The 22,529-nt window shown below is 39.3% G+C and overlaps 1 protein-coding gene across 4 annotated transcripts in view; it reads left to right on the forward strand.

The window, feature by feature from the left end:
- LOC135236071 (opioid-binding protein/cell adhesion molecule-like) overlaps positions 1-22,529 on the forward strand; it is a 296,427-nt gene that overhangs the window by 139,918 nt on the left and 133,980 nt on the right. The window contains exon 2 of one of the 4 annotated variants that reach the window (XM_064302241.1): positions 18,800-18,884. In XM_064302241.1, the coding sequence (XP_064158311.1) occupies positions 18,800-18,884 (85 nt within the window). Of the gene's footprint in view, positions 1-18,118; positions 18,885-22,529 lie in introns of those variants that run through there. The other 3 variants (XM_064302240.1, XR_010324505.1, XM_064302242.1) reach the window with 3 other exon arrangements.

The following is a 22,529-nucleotide window of genomic DNA, read 5'->3' on the forward strand; positions in this document are numbered from 1 at the left end:
CAAAACTCTAAACACATTTCAGAAGCTTAGACATGGAGGGGATCCACTTCCTGTCGAACCGGACTTGCATTCATGTCTGTGAACATAAGGATGCCTATCAGACTGGAGATCTCAGCTCAGGGGAATAGATGATGTGGTGATCAACTGACCTTATCCTGAGTCAATGATCGCTGGGTGTGAATGCTTTAATCCTTGTCTGCTTTTGATCTGAAAGCACTGATAAGCCAAAGAATATGGACACCCCTTGGTTTGGGGCTGTTCATGGTTTGGGCTAGGCCACCTTGTTCCAGGGTAGGCAAATCTTAATGCTACAGCATAAAATCACCTTCTAGATGATTCTGTGCATCCCCTACAGTTTGGGGAAGGCCCTTGTCTGTTTCACAACATATCAATGCCCCTGGGCACTGTCATTCATATTGAAATGGTTTTTCGAGAATGGTGTGGAAGAACTTGACTGGCCTGAACAGAGCCCTGACCTCAACCCCATCCAACACCTTTGGGATCAGTTGGAAAGCCAACTGCGTGCCAGGCCTAATTGCTCAATCACTGCCAGACCTCACTAATGCTCTTTTGGCTGAGTGAAAGCAAATCCCTCCAGCAATGCTCCAACGTCTAGTATAAAGCCTTCCCAGAAGAGTGGAGGTTGTTATAGCAGCAAAGGGACCCACCCCATATTAATGCCCATTATTTTAGATGAGATGTTGTATATCAGGTGTCCACATACTTGTGGCCATGTAGTGTATGTCTGAACAGCACATTGAACAGTGCAGAAATCTATCACGCAACCTGCAGTACCTACAAAAGAAGAGATACAGACAGAGAGAAAAAAAACAAACAAAATACCTACGATGAGATGCTCAGTTAAATTAACTGCTTTGAAAGTGATGGCACCTCAAGCTTACTAGTTATTATATTCTGGAGACCAAACTTTGGTTAGGTACAATAAACATTAAGCATGTCATTGGCAAGCTGTTAAGAGATACATGAAAAGAATGGGATAATCCACCACCGAAATCATTACACGGATCTGTACAGGCGCGTACATGTCCAACCTCAGCTGGAGAACGAGTCATTTAGGCTGAGACTTACCATAAATGTCACAGTGAGAAATGTAATTAACACAGAAGTGGTCTGGTCGCAACAGGACTGTGGGTGTCCTGTTTGATTTAAAGCCAGGCAGCGTACAGACCGGCGAGATGGGCTTAGGCAAAAGTAAAAGCCGTCCTTGATGACAAGAGAGAGTTCAACGGTGACATTTTTCCCCTGATACGTACTGTTTGACTAGACCAACACCCTAGAGACGGTGTGATGGTGCTTAGTAAAGTGTGGCAGTCATAGGGCCAGTGATCGATGATGGTGTCATATATGATGGCGCTCATCAGTTCAGTGGTGCACAGCAGACTTATTTGTGATCTTTTCAGCCTAGTGCAAATATCTTCTCATAATATTACACTCTGTAATAATGGATGAATGAATGAATGATTTAATTAATTATCACCAGGACATGTATGGAATACTGACAATAAGACAACTATCTTTTCATTTACATAGTATTGTTAAATGCTAGGAATCTGTGAAATTCCAACACATTGCAAGCCAACAGCATTTGGATAAGACATACTTGTATTTATTTATTTATTGTTCAGTTCATCAGGATTGTCAGATGAAAATGTAATTCTCTTTTCCAGTTATGATCTGGGAATTTGCAGCCAATCAGATGCAGAGGATGATTTGGTGGCCAGGTGCAGACAGCTAAGGTTTTATGGGAATATGGCCGGGACCCTGGGGTTAATGCCGCTACTCTTTCAAAAAGTATGTTGGGATCTCTAACGTTCACCAAGTCAGGACTTTCTTTTAATATCTCGTTTGAAGGATGACAATGTGTACATCACTGTGACGGGGTATTGGATTGCTTTTTTTGTGTCTATTTCACATTAGAAAAAATATACTAATGGTTTTCTGTTGACTAATTGTTTGGGGATACTATTGTACGGTACTCAGAGTTATTCTCCGGCATGAAAATGACCTCAGCTGCAATGCCATTAGCAGGCTCTCTCTTAGTTATTTTTAGCATTCACTGAAAATGTTTCAAACCTGAAAAGTCCCCCCTTGGCAACATCTCTGAGGGCTCGCTAGGTATCACTCTTTGTCAGAGAGTGAGACTGGAGGAGGGAAGCTTAATTGAACAATTTGTCTTCATCTGTTCCTCTTCTATAATCAACTCTCCTTCTGAAGATCAGCTAATGCCAGTTTGATAATGTCAGAAGCAACTGCAGGAAAAAAAATGAAGCCTGAGAAAGATTTGGTGAAATGAAGATTCACAATCCTTAAACTACTCTTAAAATATTATGTATGTATTTGGCAGAATCCCATGCCCAGTGCAACTTTAAAATACAATAAATCACTTCAAAAGGGTCAAATGTCAGGATTTGAAACATTTTAGTGTATCCAAAATATTGAACAAAGCTAAATAATCTCCGTATTGATGGATATATAGACCCAATGTTTGTTACTTTGCACACTTACTGTGGGAACACAAATATTTTACAAAATATTTGCAAGCATGCTGTCATTTATACATTTTAAAACGTGCATTGGGTGGTAGTGTAGTGCAATGATGAATTAACTGTATTTCTTACCCACTGTCATTGTACCTTTGAGCAATATACTCAACAGTAAAACACCCAGCTAACATATAAACTGTGTTAGGTATCCTGGATAAAGGTGTTAAGCAAATAATCCAAACAAAATTTGCAGAAAGCTGTAGCTTTTAGTGTCAGATTACAGCGCTGAGAACCGCTTGACAGTGCCTTGAACAATGATGCCCCCACTGATGACACCATCAGTGATAAGGCACAGCAGGCCTAGTCCTCACCTCAATCGCAGGTCCCAGAAAACCTTTTACTTTTTTCCTTATGAAACATTAAATGTAAAACAGTGTAATCACATCAGTGTTGAGCAATACATATTAATGATTCATATAAGTGCATTTAAGTCAATGAAATTCAGTCAGACAGAATGCTGAGGCTGTGTATATATGGATTGTAATCCGATCTGTATTGCATATGTATTCAGGTGGTTGCATTGAACATTATTTTTCAGTATTTACTTGCTAAGCAGATGCTTTTATCGGAACATTCACAAAAGCAATGTTCCTTACACATCTTGCCTGAAAAGTTGGGTTAAAAAGTCCCCCCCCACCCCCATTGCAGAGGCTTGCAAATTGCCATGCCAATAAACTTGTAGAGTTTGAGTGCATACTTTTTTCCTACACTCTTGAAGTCATATTTTAAATGTATATAGACAGAACAGGGAAAAAAGAATGTTGGTCACAGTGTTAGGACTCCTCTGTGTTCGTGCAACCATGTGGCAAGTTTTGGCACTAGATGGCAATGCCATTTTTGCTGAATGTTGATAGTCCAGCGAAAAGACTCTTAGACTTGACTCCACTGAGAATAAGTTGTATGCTCATGGCAGTATCACTGGAGATAAAGTTCCCTCGGTTTCTTTTCTAGAACTCAACCACCCAGCATCAATTTTTCACCAAACATTTTCCCAGTCAGCAAGACTGCAAAGTGTTTTGCTTTCAGAGGCACAAGGACAAAGAGATGACAAATGGACGGGCAGCCTGACAGTGTACACAGCACCAATCACTCAGCAATGCTAAATAATGCTAGGCTAACTGATATATGCATACTTTCCCCTACACTGTATTTTACAGAGAGCACAAGAAAACATAACTGCAAAAATCTATAAGTGCAATTCAAATAGCATGCACTTACATTTTAAAAATGCCACTACTGTCATCAAAATGAAATTGATTTATTTAAAATTGGACACAATGCATCTGCTTGTTCTTATATATATTTTTTATATATATATATATATATATATATATATACACTACTGAGACTGAGCAAAATTACATTTTAAAAATGTATTCCATGTTAAATAGGGAAAAGGGAAAAGTGAACACTTACACTGGTTCTTTGCCAATCTATTAGTCCCATTTCTATTTACAAGGACAAACAGGCTAAGAAGGCCCTTCAGAGTTCATTTAAACATGTGTCAATTAAATAAAGCACACCTCATTTGCGACATGGTTATCTTGTTATTGGTGTAAATGTACTGTAGTATGTGAACATAAACACAGAATCAACTATCCTGGGAAAGAAATACAGGACGTATTCCTAGGAAACTAAGATTAATGCAATGCAATTTTTGATAGACATTTCATTCTTGGAATGAGAATTAGGCTGCCTCAAAATTGTATATTTTCTTTGCAATTTTTGCGTAGTGTATAGATTGTGGAAATGTAGAAATGATAATATTTTTGGTGAAGTTTTTGGCCTTGAAGGTTTTTTCTCTTTGTACCTTTTTCATTTGTGACACCATAGGCCTGATTTTGCAAGCCAGAAAGCTATGCTTTTACATTTTCAAGGCATGTACACATAGGCTAATATTATAAAATGACAGGAACAAAATCCATTTGACACAAAACCTGCATTTTAGCTTTGGCTTATGTTGGAGCTTGAAAAGGACATGGGTCATGCTTTCTGCTATTTTGTTTCCTTTTTACCTTTTTAACTCTAGCAAAACAAAAATGACTTCATGCCTTGAAGGGGGGTGAGCTTCCAGTGTTTGTGGTAACACATCATCAGAGGTCAGGGTCGGATTTTTATTACACGCAGGCCATAGAGTCATATTTGCAATCAACATAGGCAAACCAGAGAAATTATTTACAGCAAATACCGCAAAGCACATAGACCTGGCACGCTTGAACAAATAGCCAGCTGAATAAATGAATACGATGCTGAGAAAACAAGCCCTGATCAGCGCATCTGCCGAACATGTAAATAATGTAGCGTTATGAAATTACCTCAGCACACTGCTTTTCTTGTTTATTATAGGAGCATGGAAATTGCAATCCCTTTATCAGGAGCCAATTTTTTCTTTTTTCTTCAGAGACTTCTTTATAACTGTCAATATGAAACATCTGACCAGCTTATTCATATACAAATACACTCAGTTTAATACAGGCGCACAAAAGGCTTATTATATGCCCGATAGATGATGATGCACTCTTTCGTTTTGCCGAATATATTGGCCTTTGGAAAGTCATTTAAGGAACCGGAATAAAATGGGTCAGCTCTGTGCTCATTTTTTCTCTCCCTTTCAGCAGCTTCTGGTGGATATTATCTTTTCCCATTCAATTTCTGCCTTTAGATGTTCTTCACACAATACCGCTCTGTGATTGACAGGTAAAACTTTAATTGGCAAAAGGAGTCTGGCTGAAACGAGTAAACTTTCTACATTTAACCTTCCACTAAATCTACACTTTGATTTTGTTTTCTCTCTTCTTAATGCAATGCACAGTGATAATTGAGAACTTTCATAATTATATAGGAAACTTCCATTCCTGTTTTGTGATAAGGCTTTTTATTTATATATTTTCTCTGCTGGTTTTCTATTTAATGCTTTAATTCTCCACATATCTAATGTGTTGCAGTGCATTTGAATGGCATGTCCAGATAACACAGAAAGTGCTCTATAAAATAAGTACAGCACGTTTGCCTTTTGGTACTTATCACGTACTTATCACACTAATCACGTACTTGCTTCCATTAAAAAGACACTCACTGGTGATTAGATTATTTAACAGAAGCAAATAATACACTGTTCATGCGAAGTTTGTATTTTTCATTTCCATTTCATAGGTTACTAATTCGCTCTTTGTCAGGCTGGTACCTGTAGTTGTGTAGAACATCAAATAGCTAACTCAAATGGAGAGCCACCTGATCTTGCTGGGGAAGCAGGGGTGCTGGCACCATCTCTGGTCAAAGGTTCAGGTCAACGCAATACAGGAGCTGTACATGCTCCAAAGAGAGGGGGATCAAACCACAGAGCAGGGGAGGAATGACTTCATACTGCATACTGGGAATCTGACCTTTTGATAACCGCTTTAAAGGTGTTGCTTCGATGTGTTTTTCTATTCATTTTGGCTCAGCTTCGAGAAAGAGAGAGACAGCCAGGGTTTGGCAGGCCAGTGAGCAGCAATGGTGGGAGGCGAGTTCTCCGCATGGCTTGGCTTTTATTAAAGGAAATGCCAGAGTGGAGGGTGATAAGGACAGCCGAATTAATCTCTCAGGATCCACGACGTTCATCGGCAAAAGGTCAATCACGGGACCGAAGGAATGAACTTCCACAAACGCTGCTGTATCGCGGCAAATAAATCTTTCGAGACAGAGCAAGAGAAAACCCGGAATAAGAATGACTCGATTTGAGAGGATGAAATAACTGCGCAGATCTGAAGAGAAAAAAATGGAAAAAAACAAATTAATTTGAGGCCAAAAAAAAACCTAAATATTAATTTAAAACGACCTGCATATTCCTGTGATTGATCTCAACATCAACTTTATGAAAGTTTATAGTTAATAGATTATATTCTGGTTTAATTCTTTAAAAAAGTTAATAGCTTAACTTTAGTTAATTTGACAATATTTGCCCAAGGCATATATGAACATCCTGATAGTACAATGATATTTAAACTCTCAATGGGAAGAGAAAAACATTGTGAAATGAGTTTTCTGAATGCTGGAGGTTAGAAACTTGTGGATGGTATTTTTTTTGGGTTATCTAATCTGCTAAGAGATCTGCAGCACCTCCAATTTTCTGAAGGCTGTTTGTTCATGGTACAACATGTATTTTATCCAAATATTCATGGTAAAACATGTCTTTTATCCTAATGTGGCCAGGATGTACTGCCTGATATAATACATGGGGTCTCAATAGACATTTTCAGCAAAGTTGTCTCTGTCCTCACTATCCAAGGCCTGTTAGGTCCAGATGTACTTAGCCTTTTGTGACTAGATTCAGGTGCGGCTATGACGCATTCTGCCCCAGAAACCTGTGTCTTATGTAACAGGCACATGTGGCTAGAAGCACAGTATACGTGTCATCTACATGAGTTGTCGCAATGTAGATATCTCTCCTTAATGTATATGCATTTAAGGGAGGATTACGCAAATAACAGCCGGAGATATCATACTGTACAGTAAGTGTGTCTTACATTGGAACATTGGAATAAAGAGAGCAAGGAAGGCCTCTACAGTTGATGACCAAAGAATACTGGATACTAAAAGCTCTCATACTTGTACTAAGGAACATATTTAACACTCCTGACAATTCATAAACACATGTGAAACCATATGTCCCAAACATTATGCAATCCTGAAATGGGAGGCTGTGTAGAAAAAGTGCTGTTGTTTCTTCATGGTGAAACCAAAATGTATTGAAATACCCTTTAATAAAAGCTGAGGATATGCACTTTAACCGTATGTGCAAATCTAATATTGTATCGTACATGTATTCATTTTGTTTGGTGAAGCTGTTTGGGGCTTTGAGAACAACCAGCTTGTCACAGTGAGGCGAGTGAATAATCAGCGAGAATGATAATTTATTTATATGCTTATCGCGAGAGCCTCTTGACTGCTGGGATTTAAAGGTCACCGGGAGGGCGATCTGCCATTATCAGATCATCACAAGTGGCTGGATCTCATGCAAGACATATCTCTCATGCTTGTTCCTCTGTTTGTCCTCTGGGATAGGAGGCAGGAGTGCATTTGACAAGAATGTTATCCAAGTGATGACAATAAGTCCTTATACAGGCGCAACCAAGCAATAACTTTTTTAATATGTGTGTGTAGGGCAGGAGGAGGGGGAGTGGGAGGGGGAGGATGAGGGGCTGCTGAGGACTCGGGACTTAAAGGCCAATTTTATTGCACATTTCATTCATTGTGTCATCGCCATTTGTAAATGTGTGGGAGGGGGTCGGGGCTGTGGCAATAACATGGTGTCTCTACATAAACAACATGATGATGACTGACAAACTGCCAAACGCTTTATAAATCAGAAATGACCAACTGACTCACTGATCTTTTATTCATTATGTCCAAGTTTCCCTTATCATCTAACTGAGTAGCAGTTTTTCTTTTATTATTGTTACCTTTGCTAGTTAGTTATTTTGCATGCAGATTGAAAATATTAAGTAATTAAGAGAATAATGGTTAAAGCTGTCTTCATCAGAGGCTGAACATTTAAAGAAAAACTCGTAAAGGCCTGCCTGGATGGTAGCAAACATGGGCATTTTTTTTCTGTCCTGCTGGTCCACTCATTTTTGTTTAAAAAGGCCAGTCAGTCAAAATGACTCATCCTTTGGGTGAAAATGTTCCCTCTGGACCAGAATGCAATACTGACTGCGGCTGTGCTTCTGGGACTTGGAGTGCTATGGGCCGGTGCACACCTCTCCACAGAACAGCCAAGCGATGGAGGCTTTTTATTCAGCAGGTGGACTGCAAATTGGAAAGAAGGACCAACTGGCACAAGAAAATTTGGATGACATGTATGCCAGTCTCTATTCTTCCCAACTGATACTGCAGTGATGTTATTGGCATTTGAATGTTTTTTGTTCTTAAAAATTGGGTGAAAAGGAAAATCTAATCCAATCGTTGGTTGGGGGAGAGAGATAATGTTTAAAATAGAATCTTATGTTAGAAAAAATAAAATAAAAATTCCAGAGTCATTTTACAGTTTAGGGTGATTTCCTGTCAACTTGTGAAATGAACTCAACGTCAACATCACATTTTGCTGAAACAGCAAATGATATATTCAACAGTAGGAAATCCTTCAGTGTGCAAAATAATACACACTTCCAGGTTTTCCAAGGTTATCCTTTTTAGGGCGGCAATTTCACATTTCCTGGGAAGGCTCATTGTCTCGGCGCAGTGGAAATAACGATGGTGCATGTCTAATCTTCCCCTGGGTTAAGTTATCTAAGTCCACTGGATTAATCAAACAAAGCCTGCGTCGTGCCTCTAATGGTGCCTGATTATAAATGAGTGTCAACTGCTGTGTCTCCCCCCCCACTCCCCCCCCCCACCCTCCCCCACCGCCCCACACACCTCCACCCCAATACCATTTACCACACTGCTCACCTACTTCTTCCTGCAGGAGCTCAGCACACAAACACAACAATTCCGTTTATTTTAAGTTATTTTATTGGTTGTCCACCTCTGGCCATTGTGACTGCAGTCTATGAGAGAGGCAGTCAATGTAGTATTTATGAAAATGTAATAGGAGTCTTTTCTCCACTCGGTTTCCAATAACGGCATAAGCTGACAATGCGGTGTGCTGAATAAACAACCACATGGGTCAAACAGCCCGAGACTGAGGAGATGCCTCGGGGCACAAAATGAACCCCCACCGAGCCGGCAGTGCGTCTGCATGCTTTTGCACGATGCATACCTGCTATTAAATTATGGAATGCTGCTACAGGTACAACAGTGTGTTACCCCTTTGTTGACATATGGGACAGACTCATTTTAAGTTTTTTTCTCCTGTGAAATTTTGGAATTTGTAATTTATGCATGGACCGGGGGTGGTATATGTGATGTGATGTAGTGGATAGCAAAAAGGTCCTGGGTTGAAATCCAGCAGTGTGGAGTGGAGTTAGAATGTTCTCCCTGTGTCTGCATGTGCTTCCTCTGGGTACTCCATTTTCCTCCCACAGTCCAAAGGCATGCATGTTAGACTAATTGGAGAGTCTACACTGCCCCTAGGTGCGTGTGGGTGGTTTGAGCACCCTGCGATGGATTGGTGACCTATTCAGGGAGCACTCCTGCCTCTCGCCCAGTGCATGGTATGAGAGGCTACAGCCCTCCTGTGACCCTGACTAGGAATATGCGGATGAAATGGATGGATGGATGCAGAGACTGATGTCTCTGGTGGTGTGTCAGTGTACACACTCTGTAGTTATACCAACTATTATAAATATTGGACATTTTTTAGACTGAACTTTTCTTATTTTTTTACATTTTTCAACTTTTGGAAAGAATTAGTCATGCTTTTTTAAAAATATGCTTGCTATCCATTATTAAATAACACACTGACTCACTCAAAGAAAAAAAAGCTTAGCAGTTTACATCACGCAACCATATACTAATGCAATGCAAACTTTAATATATGCTTTCACTGTGCCGTAATACAGCACAGACACCCCATAAACTGATAAACAGCAACATCCCTTGTCTTTTCTTAAATACATAACACGGTGTTGAGAAGCGGACCGGCAGAACCCGGAAGCCGGGGCGTTCGGTTAAGGGCTTTGGAGGCCTCGGAAGACAAGGCCCTCTCCCCGAGCCTCTCGTTTCTAAATCATGTCATCATGGGGGGATGTCGGATGGAAATGAGGATAGCCACGGAGCCCTCTCGTCGCACAGCGGCTGGGGCCGTCCCATGTACCCGTCTGACAGAACGAGAGAAAGAAATCCCACATACTGTATAACCATTTTTTTGGGATCCTAATTAGCGCCCATTAATAATTTAATGCTGTTTTTTTTTTTTTTTTACCCAATTTTTCTAATTCATCACAGTAATTGCTGGGCTTGCTGAACTATTTGTGAAGGTAAAAAAAAAAAAAAAAAATTGCATTTGCATGTATTGGTCAGCCAAGATGGAGAAATGATTACAGGGTCCTCTGTGGTGCATGACCGATTATGCAGGATACTTAACCCTTTACTTAATACACAGCGCATGCATTTATTACAGGCTTTCTGGGGCCAAGCCAGTCGACTCGTGGTTATTTATCCAACAAGGGAATGCAGGAGAAAATATTCCGGGTATTTGTTAAAAAATATGCGGTAATAGCTGCGTGTCTGTTGTTGCCTTGAAAGCCCGGTGGAACGTAACTTGGCTAATTCAGCTGTACACCGAGCGATAGAAAATGCCATCCGCACAGTTCCCAGTAATCAATGCCAGGCCATAAATATGCCCCTCATAAGTAACAAAGCGCTGAAGGTTGGGAGGACGATAAAAATTATACGCTCCGTGGATTTACATTCTTATCGTGTTTACCTTCGTCTTTTTCAAGGACCTGAACCTTCCAGATATACCTGTAAATTCTTTCCCGGCCCCAGATGATTGGAATGACATCCTTTGCAGTAATTAAGAAATAAATTAACTTTAAGGATCATTAATTCAGGTGCTATTACCATACCTTCCCCCAGGAGTAGATGACCTGAGCATTCCGTTGGTTTGTTTATTTAAGGACATTCTTGTTGTTTGTGTTTAGCTTGTGCATTTTGATTACAATTTTTTTCAGCCTTATTCACAATATTGGAAACCAAAATTTTTCCTGTGTTTTACTAAAAAAACATTCTGTTCAAGAAGGATGATTTTTTAACTATTTGTAAATGTATTTTAAGATCATGTCTGTATTTCTGAGAGATATTAGGTCTGTTTTTTATCTGATGATTTGCATTATAATATCTTGGTTACTGAAAAGACTTCAGCTGACTGTATATGCACAATTCTGTAAACCATTAGCTGGCCAGGTAATATCTATGAATTTCTTCTATGAATCAGTTCACCAAAAATACCACAACCATATGGTGTACTGGCAAATATGGATTGTTATGATTCCATACATAATTTCTTTAAATTTTTAACCTCATTTAAAAAATTCTTTGTTTGGCTGACGCAATCGTATTTGTATGCCCATGCTATCACTGAAATACTCTCCATCAAGCAGCGTGCACTCTTCTCTTGCTTATTTTCACTCTCGAGCTGACCAGCAGAGCTGTGCAGTCATTGGGGCAGGGGAGTGCATTTAATGTGCAGATGGCGCAGGTGTACTGTGGGCACCCAGTTGGCCAGATGAGTTTCTTTTCTGCAGTGCGACAGAGTAAACCCTCCAAAATGAAACCCTCCCTCTCCTGGCATGCCCCACCCAGTGGGACCAAGGCCTGTGTCGCTGCACCTAAAATCAATGCTTTAGTACACAGCGTATGACAACCACCATTTCTTGCCATACGTATGCATGTTGGGCAACTGGGAAATAACTAGTTTGGTCTGTAGAATGTTGTGTCTTGTGTCATTATAAGATTATTTAAATAATACACCAACTGTACATCACGTTCAGTTTGTGAGAGGAACCCATCAAACGACTTTTCACCATGAAACTTCAAAATATTAGCCAACAAGCAGCAAGTTATACTTATAGATTATCAAGAGTATATCGTGTAAATTTATATATAATCTTGTTTAATCTAATACAAGTTAGATAAAAACCATGGAAAAGCACAAAAACAGTTGGTACTCTTGTTTTTCTTTCAACTACATTGCTAAGAGTCCAAGAGAACCAAGAGTACATTGCAAATTTTATTATTGAAGTTTCCCCAGCCTATTAATGTGTCTTTCATCATAAGCAATTGGATGGTGTGTAAGATAATTATTGTGTCATAGAAAACAATAATTTTAAATGTCAGTTGAATGCATTTATTTAAGCAGTTGTGGTGTTTTAATCAATAAATTGAAAAATGGGGGAAGGCTTGTCCATTCTGAAAGCCATTCAAAGCACAGACTGAGAAACAAGGATAAAACATCTCTGAACAAAAACTTCTTTTGATAAAATCATTTTATTTTGATGTAAATTCTGTGTAAATCGTGCAGCTAGGAAAAAATATTATTGATATGAGATGATTAAAAGAAAATGCATTTTTAATCATCATTGCCATATTCATGAATTCATGTTCATATACAGTACACTACATTTCCAAGAGTATGTGGACACCTGAACTCATACTCATATGTACTTGTTGAACATCTCATCCAAAATGATGGCCATTAATATGGAGTTGGACCCCCCCTTTGCTGCTGCAACAGTCTCCAATCATTTGGGAAGGCTTTCCAGTAGATTTTGGAACATGGCTGCAGGGATTTGCTTCCATACAGCCACACGAGCACTAGTGAGGTTGGGCACTGATGTCGGGCGTAAGGCCTGGCTCGCAGTGGGCATTCCAATTCATCCCAAAGGTGTTGGATGGGGTAGAGGTCAGGGCTCTGTGCAGGCCAGTCAAGTTCTTCACCACCAAACTCAGCAAAGCATTTCTTTATGCACCTCACTTTGTGAACAGGGGCATCGTCATGCTGAAACAGGAATGGGCCTTCCCCAGACTGTTGCTATAAAGTCGGAAATGTACAATTCTCTTGAATGTCATTTTATGCTGTGGCATTGCGATTTCCCTTCACTGGAACTAAGGGGCCTAGCCAAAACCGTGAAAAACAGCCCCAGGCCATTATTCCTCCTCTACCAAACATTACAGTTAGCACTATTCAGGCCAGTACAGTTGGTACTATGCATTCCTTCAAACCCAGATTTGTCTGTCAGACTGCCAGTTGGTGAAGCGTGATTCATCACTCCAGAGAATGTTTTTCCACTCCTCCAGAGTCCAATGGCAGAGTGTTTTACACCACTCCAGCCGACACTTGGATTTGCGCACGGTCATCTTAGGCTTGTGTATGGCTTCTCGGCCATGGAAACCGGTTTTATGAACATTTCTTGTGCTGATGTTGTTTCCAGAGGTAGTTTGTAGTGAGTATTGCAACCCAGGATAGATTATATTTACGAGCTATACACTTCAGCACTCAGTGGTCCCTTTGTGTGAACTTGTGCGGCTGAGCTGTTGTTGCTCCTATACATTTCTACTTCATAACAACAACACTTACAGTTTACTGGGGCAGCCCTAGCAGGGCAGAAATTTGACGAATTGACTAGTTGGAAAGGTGGCATGCTATGACAGTGGCACGTTGAAAGTCACTGAGCTCTTCAGTATTCTACTGCCAATGTTTGTCAATGGAGATTGCATGAATATATTCTTTATTTTATGCAACTTTTAGCAATGGGTGGGGCTGAAATAACCAAAACCACTAATTAGAAGTGGTGTCCACATAGGGAGATGCCACTATTTGTATTTGTATTTGTTCAACCGACAACATTCTTTGTATCTGTATGTAGTTTAAAAAGCAGAAGTGGGTGTGGCATAAACCAGAAGTGGGTGGTGTTTAACACTGAGGCTATATTAAATGCAAAAAATCCCAGATTTTTACCATTATAATCACAGGAACTGCTATTGATGAGATATTCAAGCATTAAAAAGTCATAGTTTTAGTTTAACAGGTAATTTGCTTTTTAAAGCTGTATTTAACAAACAAAGACCTACATGGTATATAGCCAGAACAGGCTTTTATAACACGGAGGTAAACAAACAATCAAATCTTCCAAATAGATTTTTTATTTTACAGATTAATAATACAACAAAAACAATATACAGAAACACTGTCACAAACAGTCAAATCAAGCTTTTATACATCTTTTTATAAATCAAGCTTTTATAAAAGTTTTTATAAATCAAAACAAAGTTACTCATCCTTACTCTGAACTACACAGTATGAACTGTGTGAACCCTATCACCACCACTACCTGGTGCTTTCATAATTACAAATATAGTTATTTCATTACGAACTAATGTAGGTAATGAACCCCGAATGAAATAAGAAACTACAGAATGTGAGGCTGAAATGTTTTGATGTTTTCTGTTTATTGACACTTTTTCTTCCCTCTTTGTTGAAGCCTCACTTTACCTGTATGTTTGATTTGCATAAGCTTAGGTACATTAAAGAAAACATCAAAAATCTTCCCTGGGTGGTATACATCTTCAGCTATTATTCTTTACTTAACATTCCCCAAGTTGTATTTGGTAAAAACAAGCTCCTGCACATGAGCTGGGAGCACTCTAGAGTGATGGGGAAGGGGGAAGGGGGGAGAGGGGAGAGTGGGAGTGGCAGGTCAGATATTTTAGAGCCACATGAGCCAGTGCTGGGTGTGTCATTAGCCAACATCCTGTGTCAGTAATGTTTTAACTCGAGTTTCTTTCTATGCACTACCACTACCCTAATGGCTAATGGCGTCAGACATATCCAGCTTTGCAAAATCCATTTCTGCACCAGCAGCGACCTAATTCATAAAGATTATGAAACCATATATTGCAAAACTATTTTCTTGAAATAAAGGACACATCTGAATCCATTTTGTTAGAGTTTATAAATTATAGCAGTTTTGTTATATAGGCTAAGGGGAAATGTATTGAGGTATTTTACAGGAACACTGAGAAAAGCGCGAAAATATGCATGACAAAACTCAAAATGGTAAAATGGCAAAATTTTTTAAAAGTCATTCAGCACATTCCTCCCTCGCTTCTCCTGGGAGTGAGCTTTTACATAGCCCACTAGTGCACCGTCACTCTCCTCTTATCAATTCCAGACAACACGCAGCTTTGGTGGTTTGCTGAGACCGCACACACACAAATCGGTTATATTTTACGCAGTTGTCATGTAGCTATTCTGTTCAGTTTATTCTGTCTCAGTTTCAGTAAAAACCTGAAAATATGTCGGTGGCTTTATCTCTCTTTTGCAGCGACCGAATTTCATGTGATTATATGTGCGAAATTAGTTTTGATAGCCAATATTTTTTTTTACAAATTTAAAAACAGTTATTTAAAGCCTAAATATTTAGGAAAGTCATAGAAGGAGGAGGATAGGCTATAGCATTTATGGTGTTGGACTAACTTGAAATTTAAAGTCCACAAAGCCACATGGCTTCTCTCTGGCCCATCGAGTGTTAAGGAAAACTGTCACTCGCTGTCTCTCTGCAGATGTGGGTGTCTAATTGCGTAACTTGGTGCTGACTTCTGAGTGAATGGCAGAGGTGGGAAGAAAAGATCCGCATATGAATAATACTGGCCATATTTGTAAGAAGAAAACATTAGGAGAGAGCGCATTATTCGAGTGTTGCCGAATATGGTATTTGTATATATTCTCCAGCCAGAGAAACAAGGTTGTAGTTATTCTGTTCCCATATACATACAATGGCAAATAGCAGGACATAAAATGGCAAATTTCAGGACAATTTTTTACAGTAAACAAATAGTAGCAACAATACAATGCACAGTGCTTAAAATATCAAGGCCATGTTCGCCGAACTGTGATATGTAAATATGAAATTTCACTGTACTAAAACATTTCAAAGGCATTCATATATTTTTCACTCAGTAAGTACTCAAAACTTTATATACATAAGCATTTAGAGTAGTAAAAGTTTCATGTCATTCTAATGCATGTCTTTGATCGTTGGATGCCATTTATCATTAGAGCACAAACACCCACATACATTAAATCAACTCTAAATGTTTCAACTGTAAATTTCAACCCGACATTATTGCTCATGGTTGTACAAGACAAATTACCAAAGAATGAATGAACATAGATATTTTATGAACATGTGAAATATGAATGAATTGAACAAGTACTTGAGCATAAGTGGCTTTCTATTCATCAATGAAGGTTTAACACAAAATTCAGTGTAACAGTTTAACTTAATCATCTCTCTATAGACATTACAAGAATAAATCAACTGATCCCAGGGTTGGGCTCCTGGAATAAACTCAAAAGCATCTTATTGTAGGAATATGCTGTAAAGCATTAAAACATTTTTAAAAATAAACATCAGAATGTCATCTTGAATTCACAGTGCAGGAACGACCTGAGAACTTGATAAAAATGTTCTTATTCCAGATTAATTTTTTAATTGAATTATGGAAATTGTTTATGTTATTTCTCTGGTAAAAGTTAAGAAATCTGCCATTTACTTTCTGCCAGTACTTTCATAAGATACATTTAAAAAGCATTTTACATGCATCTTCCATGGTGTTTGTCATGACTAGATGATAACCATCCAGGGATGTTGCCAGTAAATTTCTATGTGACATTGCCTGGAATATTTTTCTGTGATTTAAACTTTGTCTCCAATAGTCAGGTAGCAGACTGTCTTTAGACTACCGGATAAATTGCGACTGTCTGCAGTGCCACTCAGACTTGTCCAAATCTGTCTAACACTGCTGATTCCGACAGGTTTTACTTCCACAAACTGGTCTGAGGAGCCCTTCCGGAAGGGGGTGCGGTGGTATTTGCCTTGGCTGTGTACACTTACGTACCTAGCTTTTGATTACAAAACGTGGGACTTGCAGTCCTGCATGGGGTGTTTACATGTGACCTCATAATCACACTGATCACCATTTTGCAACAAACCTTCCTCTTGTAGGCAACCAAAGTCAATATGTTTTCAGTTGTCAGACATGTGGAATCTAAACCTGTTTTTGTTGAAATTAACTCTAGTCATGTACATATTTATGTTTTGCATATTTGTTTCCTTCTGAAATATTTTCCAAAATATTTTTTATATTTTAGAGAGTTATATCCTGCTTGTCAGGAGGTGTCGTAGCTAATACGATAAATGTAGGCTAAAAATGTTAGTAAGGCTCAAGTTGGTAGTGACTGTTACCAAATTCAGCTAGCTGGCTTTGAATTAACACTGCTAGAGTTTAATTAACACTGGACAGTTTACTGTATAGAAAGTGGGACTTCTTTTCTTCACAGTTTGGTTATTTATTAAATAGCCTAAGTAAAAAAAAATAAATAAAATAAAAAAAATTATAGAAAATTATAGAAAGGTAACACTTGTGTTATTTCTAAGTCAAGACGGAGAGTAGCACAGTGGGTAAGGAATTGGGCTTATAACCGAAAGGTCGTAGGTTCGATTCTCGGGTAAGGACACTGCCGTTGTACCCTTGAGCAAGGTACTTAACCAAAATTGCTTCAGTATATATCCAGCTGTATAAATGGATACAAAGTTGTGTAAGAGCGTCTGCTAAATGCCTGTAATGTAATGTAATAGCATTGAAGCTAAGGACAAATGTTAATGGAATCCAAACATTAATCTATTTAGAGCCCAAGAAGAGTCATGGGGGTTTGATTTAGGTTTTTACATTTAAAAAGATTCATAAAGTTATTTCAAGTTCACTTGTCAGCAGAACAAGATGCCTTATGTGGAAATTAGATAAAGGACGATTTCACAGATAATGAATTTATAAAATACTTTTTTTTTTCACACCTTGATGCCGGGAATATGTTATCAGGACAGAGTACTGGATAGACTCCACTGTACAGGAATTTGTCTTTTTATTCTCAATGTCAGACCGTGGTTTGTAGGAGCATCGCTCCAAAACCCAAGGCAGCAGCACTGGCGGGCATTTAAATTGCCAGGTGTGTGTGTGTATGTGTGTGCGCGCGCGCTAGATGTCTACTCCCGTGACGCCCGTTTTGTGTGATGTTTGGAGCGCGAGGAACAGCTGGGAATGCAGTGAGGTGTAGGTCTGTCTCATAACCTGCGCGAGACAGCTCTGCACTGCATACTGCCACTCAGCGAGCGCAGAGGGAAGACACGCACAGCAGAATATTTTAATCGCTCTGGCTTTACTGGCTGATTACAAAATAATATAGAACTATTCTTAAGACCCAAGAAAAGTCTACATTTTTTCCCATTAACACAGGGGTTTGCGTGACGAGGCAAGCCGTTGCTGTGTAAAGTGCGCATATTAGGACTTGCTTGTTTGTGTCTGCGAGCTGTTCCATGGGTTATTACAAATAACATTCGCAGATCAGTGAAGACTGTCCGCCTCATCCTATCTTACGCGCGTGGAACAACGTGATTTTCTCTGCATCTTGTTTTAGCAAATGGACGCTTCGTTCCTAAAAAAAAATAAAAAAGGTTCCACGGGTGATCGTGATTTCTGTTGGAATTTATCATTTTTACGACACGTCTCTTATTCCATTTATTTGACGCAGCAAATAAAGGAGGAACAACACAATCTATTGAACAACTTATCTTGAGTTCATTTTTGAAAGACATCAACTTTTACATATTCCAGGAAAAAAAGGAGTATCCGTTTTTATTAGTCTTTGCTGGAAGTGGCATAGCGATAGAAGATGGGCTTTTGTGATTATTTCGTGGTGTCCTGGAAATGCCTCGTAGTGATGGCCCTAAGACTGCTGTTTCTTGTACCTGCAGGAGTGCCCGCTCGGAGTGGAGAATCGTCTTTCTCAAAACCCATGGACAACGTCACCGTCAGACAAGGGGAAAGCGCTGTTTTAAAGTAGGTTATTTTATATTCACGATTCGCCTACGCAGAGTCCTTTGTTGTGTTCATAATATTAGACAGCTCAAATACTTGTCTGTGCGAATAAATATAATCTGTAATTTGATAGCCATGTTATATGTACAACTACCTTTATTCTGGTTTCATCTTTCATCTTCGTTCGAAGTATTCAATGAGTGACAAAGCCATCTGCAGACAGAACATCTTTAAACCACTGTAGACCGATGTGGCGAAATGCGTCGACATGTAGACTATCCATTAACTGGCTTTTTTTTTTGTCAAAAGTTCCTCTCGAAAAGAGGTGATGGTCTGTTTCACGCTTTGTTGAGAGTTGTGATAAAGATCTCTCCAGCATGACTTACTTATTGTTTGGATGCTTTTTAGAGTCAAAAGTAAATGGTTGAACTGCGGGAAGAGAAACACGAAATAAAAATGCAACCAAACTTCATGGGATGGGCAAAGATTATAGTTGTTATATGAAATTAACACTAGGTCGTATTTTCACGTTCCTCCGGGAAACATCTGCTTGGTCTGTGTACGCTCCCCATCGCCAGCATGTGGTACAGGTAGCCTACGCATAGTGGTGCGATGGTAGACCGAAAAGAAGTTTGATAGCGCGTTTATTCGGTCCTTAAGGGAAATCTGATAACGTGAATTTTATGGGCACGTTCTGTTCAAACACTAGACACGCGGGACACTTTCTTGAGAAAAAGAGCGGTTTGTGGTGGCCCCTCCGGGGATTTCTGGTCAGTGCGACTGCTGAGAGGATATTCAACCATTAAAGAACATGACTTTCGTTTGCAGCAGAAAATCCGGATCGCGTTCCGCGTGTTCACTTGCCTATTTAAATGCATGGACGCCACTGAATCATTCAGTTAAGTTCAGCCTGCCTCATGCTATATGCATTCTGTACGATAGATCAGGAGACAGCTTGCAGTGCGTTTGCGTAACTCCGTACATTGACGCTACATTAAAGGAATAAACATGTAGGGAAACCAGCAAAAATGTATTATTATTATTATTATTATTAGCACTAATCAAAATGGAAACACGAACGTAAAGAAAAGTACTTATTATAGTCAATGTCAGGAGGAGGGGTTTTCATATTGCCATCAGAATGAAAGCTGCGTTAAATATGTAGCCTGTACACGAGCCAAATTTGCACGACAGTTATTTTATGTTGCATCAACAGCACGATTCGGACCACTTTTAGAGTCAAGTGTGTCACATCATCCGGGAGATAATTCTTCTCTTGAGCGCCATCCATCACTGAATTCGTGGAAATGGGATCACGTGAGGACAGCAGATAAAACGGGTTTTCAGCTGTCGGGATGTGTAATATCTGCAGCCTTGCCTGCTGTTTCGTTAGAAGGGATAGCCACCTAAGTGTGAGATATCTCTTATCAAATGCAATGGAGGCTTGAGCAGCTAGGGAGGGGTTTTGCGGGTGTAGTTTACACACTGAAACAGGTGCCCACCTCATTTATATCTGTTTGCCATCTGGATTTATGGGGATTGCTCATGCAGAGATTTGATTAAATGAGTCTGTGATAGTTTGGCTAATACGACTGGTCATCCAGTGAAATGATATTAGATGATGTGCAGTGTGGAGCTCTGTGTATTCATAGCCTACCAATTGGTGTTGTGTTATATATCTTGAGAACTTAAATAACTTAACTGAATTGATTAAATAATTCTAGCAGTATTATGCCCAGATGTTTTCAGCACACATGACTGAAGTTGCAAGTGAGCTGGCAGCAGATTTGATTTATTTATTTATTTTATATGTCTATATTTTGAAATATAAACATTTTAAATCTGAGGATTGCTGAACCACACCTGGCAACCTCTCCCCAAGCACTCACAAAAAAAACAAACAAACAAAAAAAAGTATTTTTAACTCAATGCAGTACATATTGTCCATTTTGGTGTGTTGATTTAAGTAATTTTTCTGTTTTCTTATACGTGCTTTGTCTATATCCTTAGTTTTAAGAAGGCACATAATTTTAATTGGTTTGGAGGCATTCTGAAATATAGAGGTACTGCTAGAGTGTGGTTTACTTTGCGCTTGGGGAAATTGCTTGGCCCTGTTTTGCATGGATGTTTCCTGTCCTTGACATTCCCTGGCATAAAAGCAGAAAGCATTTTTCCATTTTTTAAATTTTATTTTACCCATGAGAATCTCTATGAAATGACGAACAGCCTGAGCAGACAAGAAACATTTGCAGGAAATTATGTGATGGTAGCACACATCTACTGAATTTCTTCCGATGAACTTTCATTTGACATGATGTAGCAGTTTCAATTGAATGTCTTTGTCTTAAGGATTAGAGAAATAAAGGTCTTATATTGAAATCCAGCTCACCACAGAATACTCATTATTATACTCAATGTTGTCAAAATATTTACAAAACAGTGTATATCGAAGGGATGCTAAGGCCCAGTTTAAGTACCAGTGAAGAACAGGAAAGACTGCACAGGAAGCAGAAGCCCCTGGGCACCGTTTCCCCTCAGATCGACAGTTACATTGGTCCTGAGGTCATATGTAAATGAACCATGCCCGTACCTGTCACAAAAGCCTTCTAAAACATGCCCCGAGTTTAGTGCGCTGTCATTTTAAATCCTTATCTTTTACCTTCTTTTCCTTCCAAGTCTGTCGGCTACCTGTCAGTCATGCCTGCTAGGTGCTCTGTGCTTGCCAGCAATCCTTCACTCTGTTTGCTTAATAGAAACCTCAACTCTGTTGGTAGAAATGACAATCAGTCCATTAACACCCCTTCTGTTGACTTCCATTACAACACAATATGAAGACCTCCAAAATGATTGGCACCCTTGATAAAAATAACCAACAAAAAAATAAATAAATAAAAGGCTTTATAAAATAAACTCAGGTATTGAGCTATATTGTTTGCTCACAAATGATAAATTATATGCTACCAAAATGGGCAAGTAATCATTTTATTTCCACAAAAGACAGGTGTGAAGATTATTGGCACCATTGTTTTTAGTACTTTGTGCATCCTCAGTTTACAGGATAAAACTAATGAATGGTTTTCTGCAGTGGTTTATGAAATTAGTGATCATATTCTTAAAATTTGGAGATTGAGATGACTATTGCAAAAGAATAATTTTCTGACCAGTTAACTATTATTACCTACCCCCCCCCCCCCAGAGTAATTGTATTAGCATGAAAGAATATAATTTCCACTTTTTACAGCCTCTTTTTGGTCATATTTTTCAAGGGCACCAATAATTTTTTCAGCCACTGTTGTTTGTGTGTGCGTGCGTGTGTCTGCATGCATGCGTGTGTATACATGTGTGCGTGCGTGTGCGCATGCGTGTGCGTTTGCCACATAATACTGTGACGTCCGGAGGGATGATGGAGGAGCGGAGAGGGCTTCTCCTGGATTCTGGCAGTTTACAGAGGTTCCTGCTCTCTTCCAGTGTTAATGAGGGGGTTCGAACAGACTGCAGCATATTCACAGATTGTTGCCAGACCAGAACTAAGCAGCTCTTTAACTATACCTGGCTAGTTTACTTCCTGTTTGGCACCAACATGTGGATACAGTCTTTCATGTCTTGTATTATCTCTGGTGTCTCCCAAAGCCTGCGTATCAGTATCATAGACAGTAGCAGACTTAC

Source organism: Anguilla rostrata, chromosome 12, assembly GCF_018555375.3.
Source record: "Anguilla rostrata isolate EN2019 chromosome 12, ASM1855537v3, whole genome shotgun sequence".
Classification (NCBI taxonomy): Eukaryota; Metazoa; Chordata; class Actinopteri; order Anguilliformes; family Anguillidae; genus Anguilla; species Anguilla rostrata.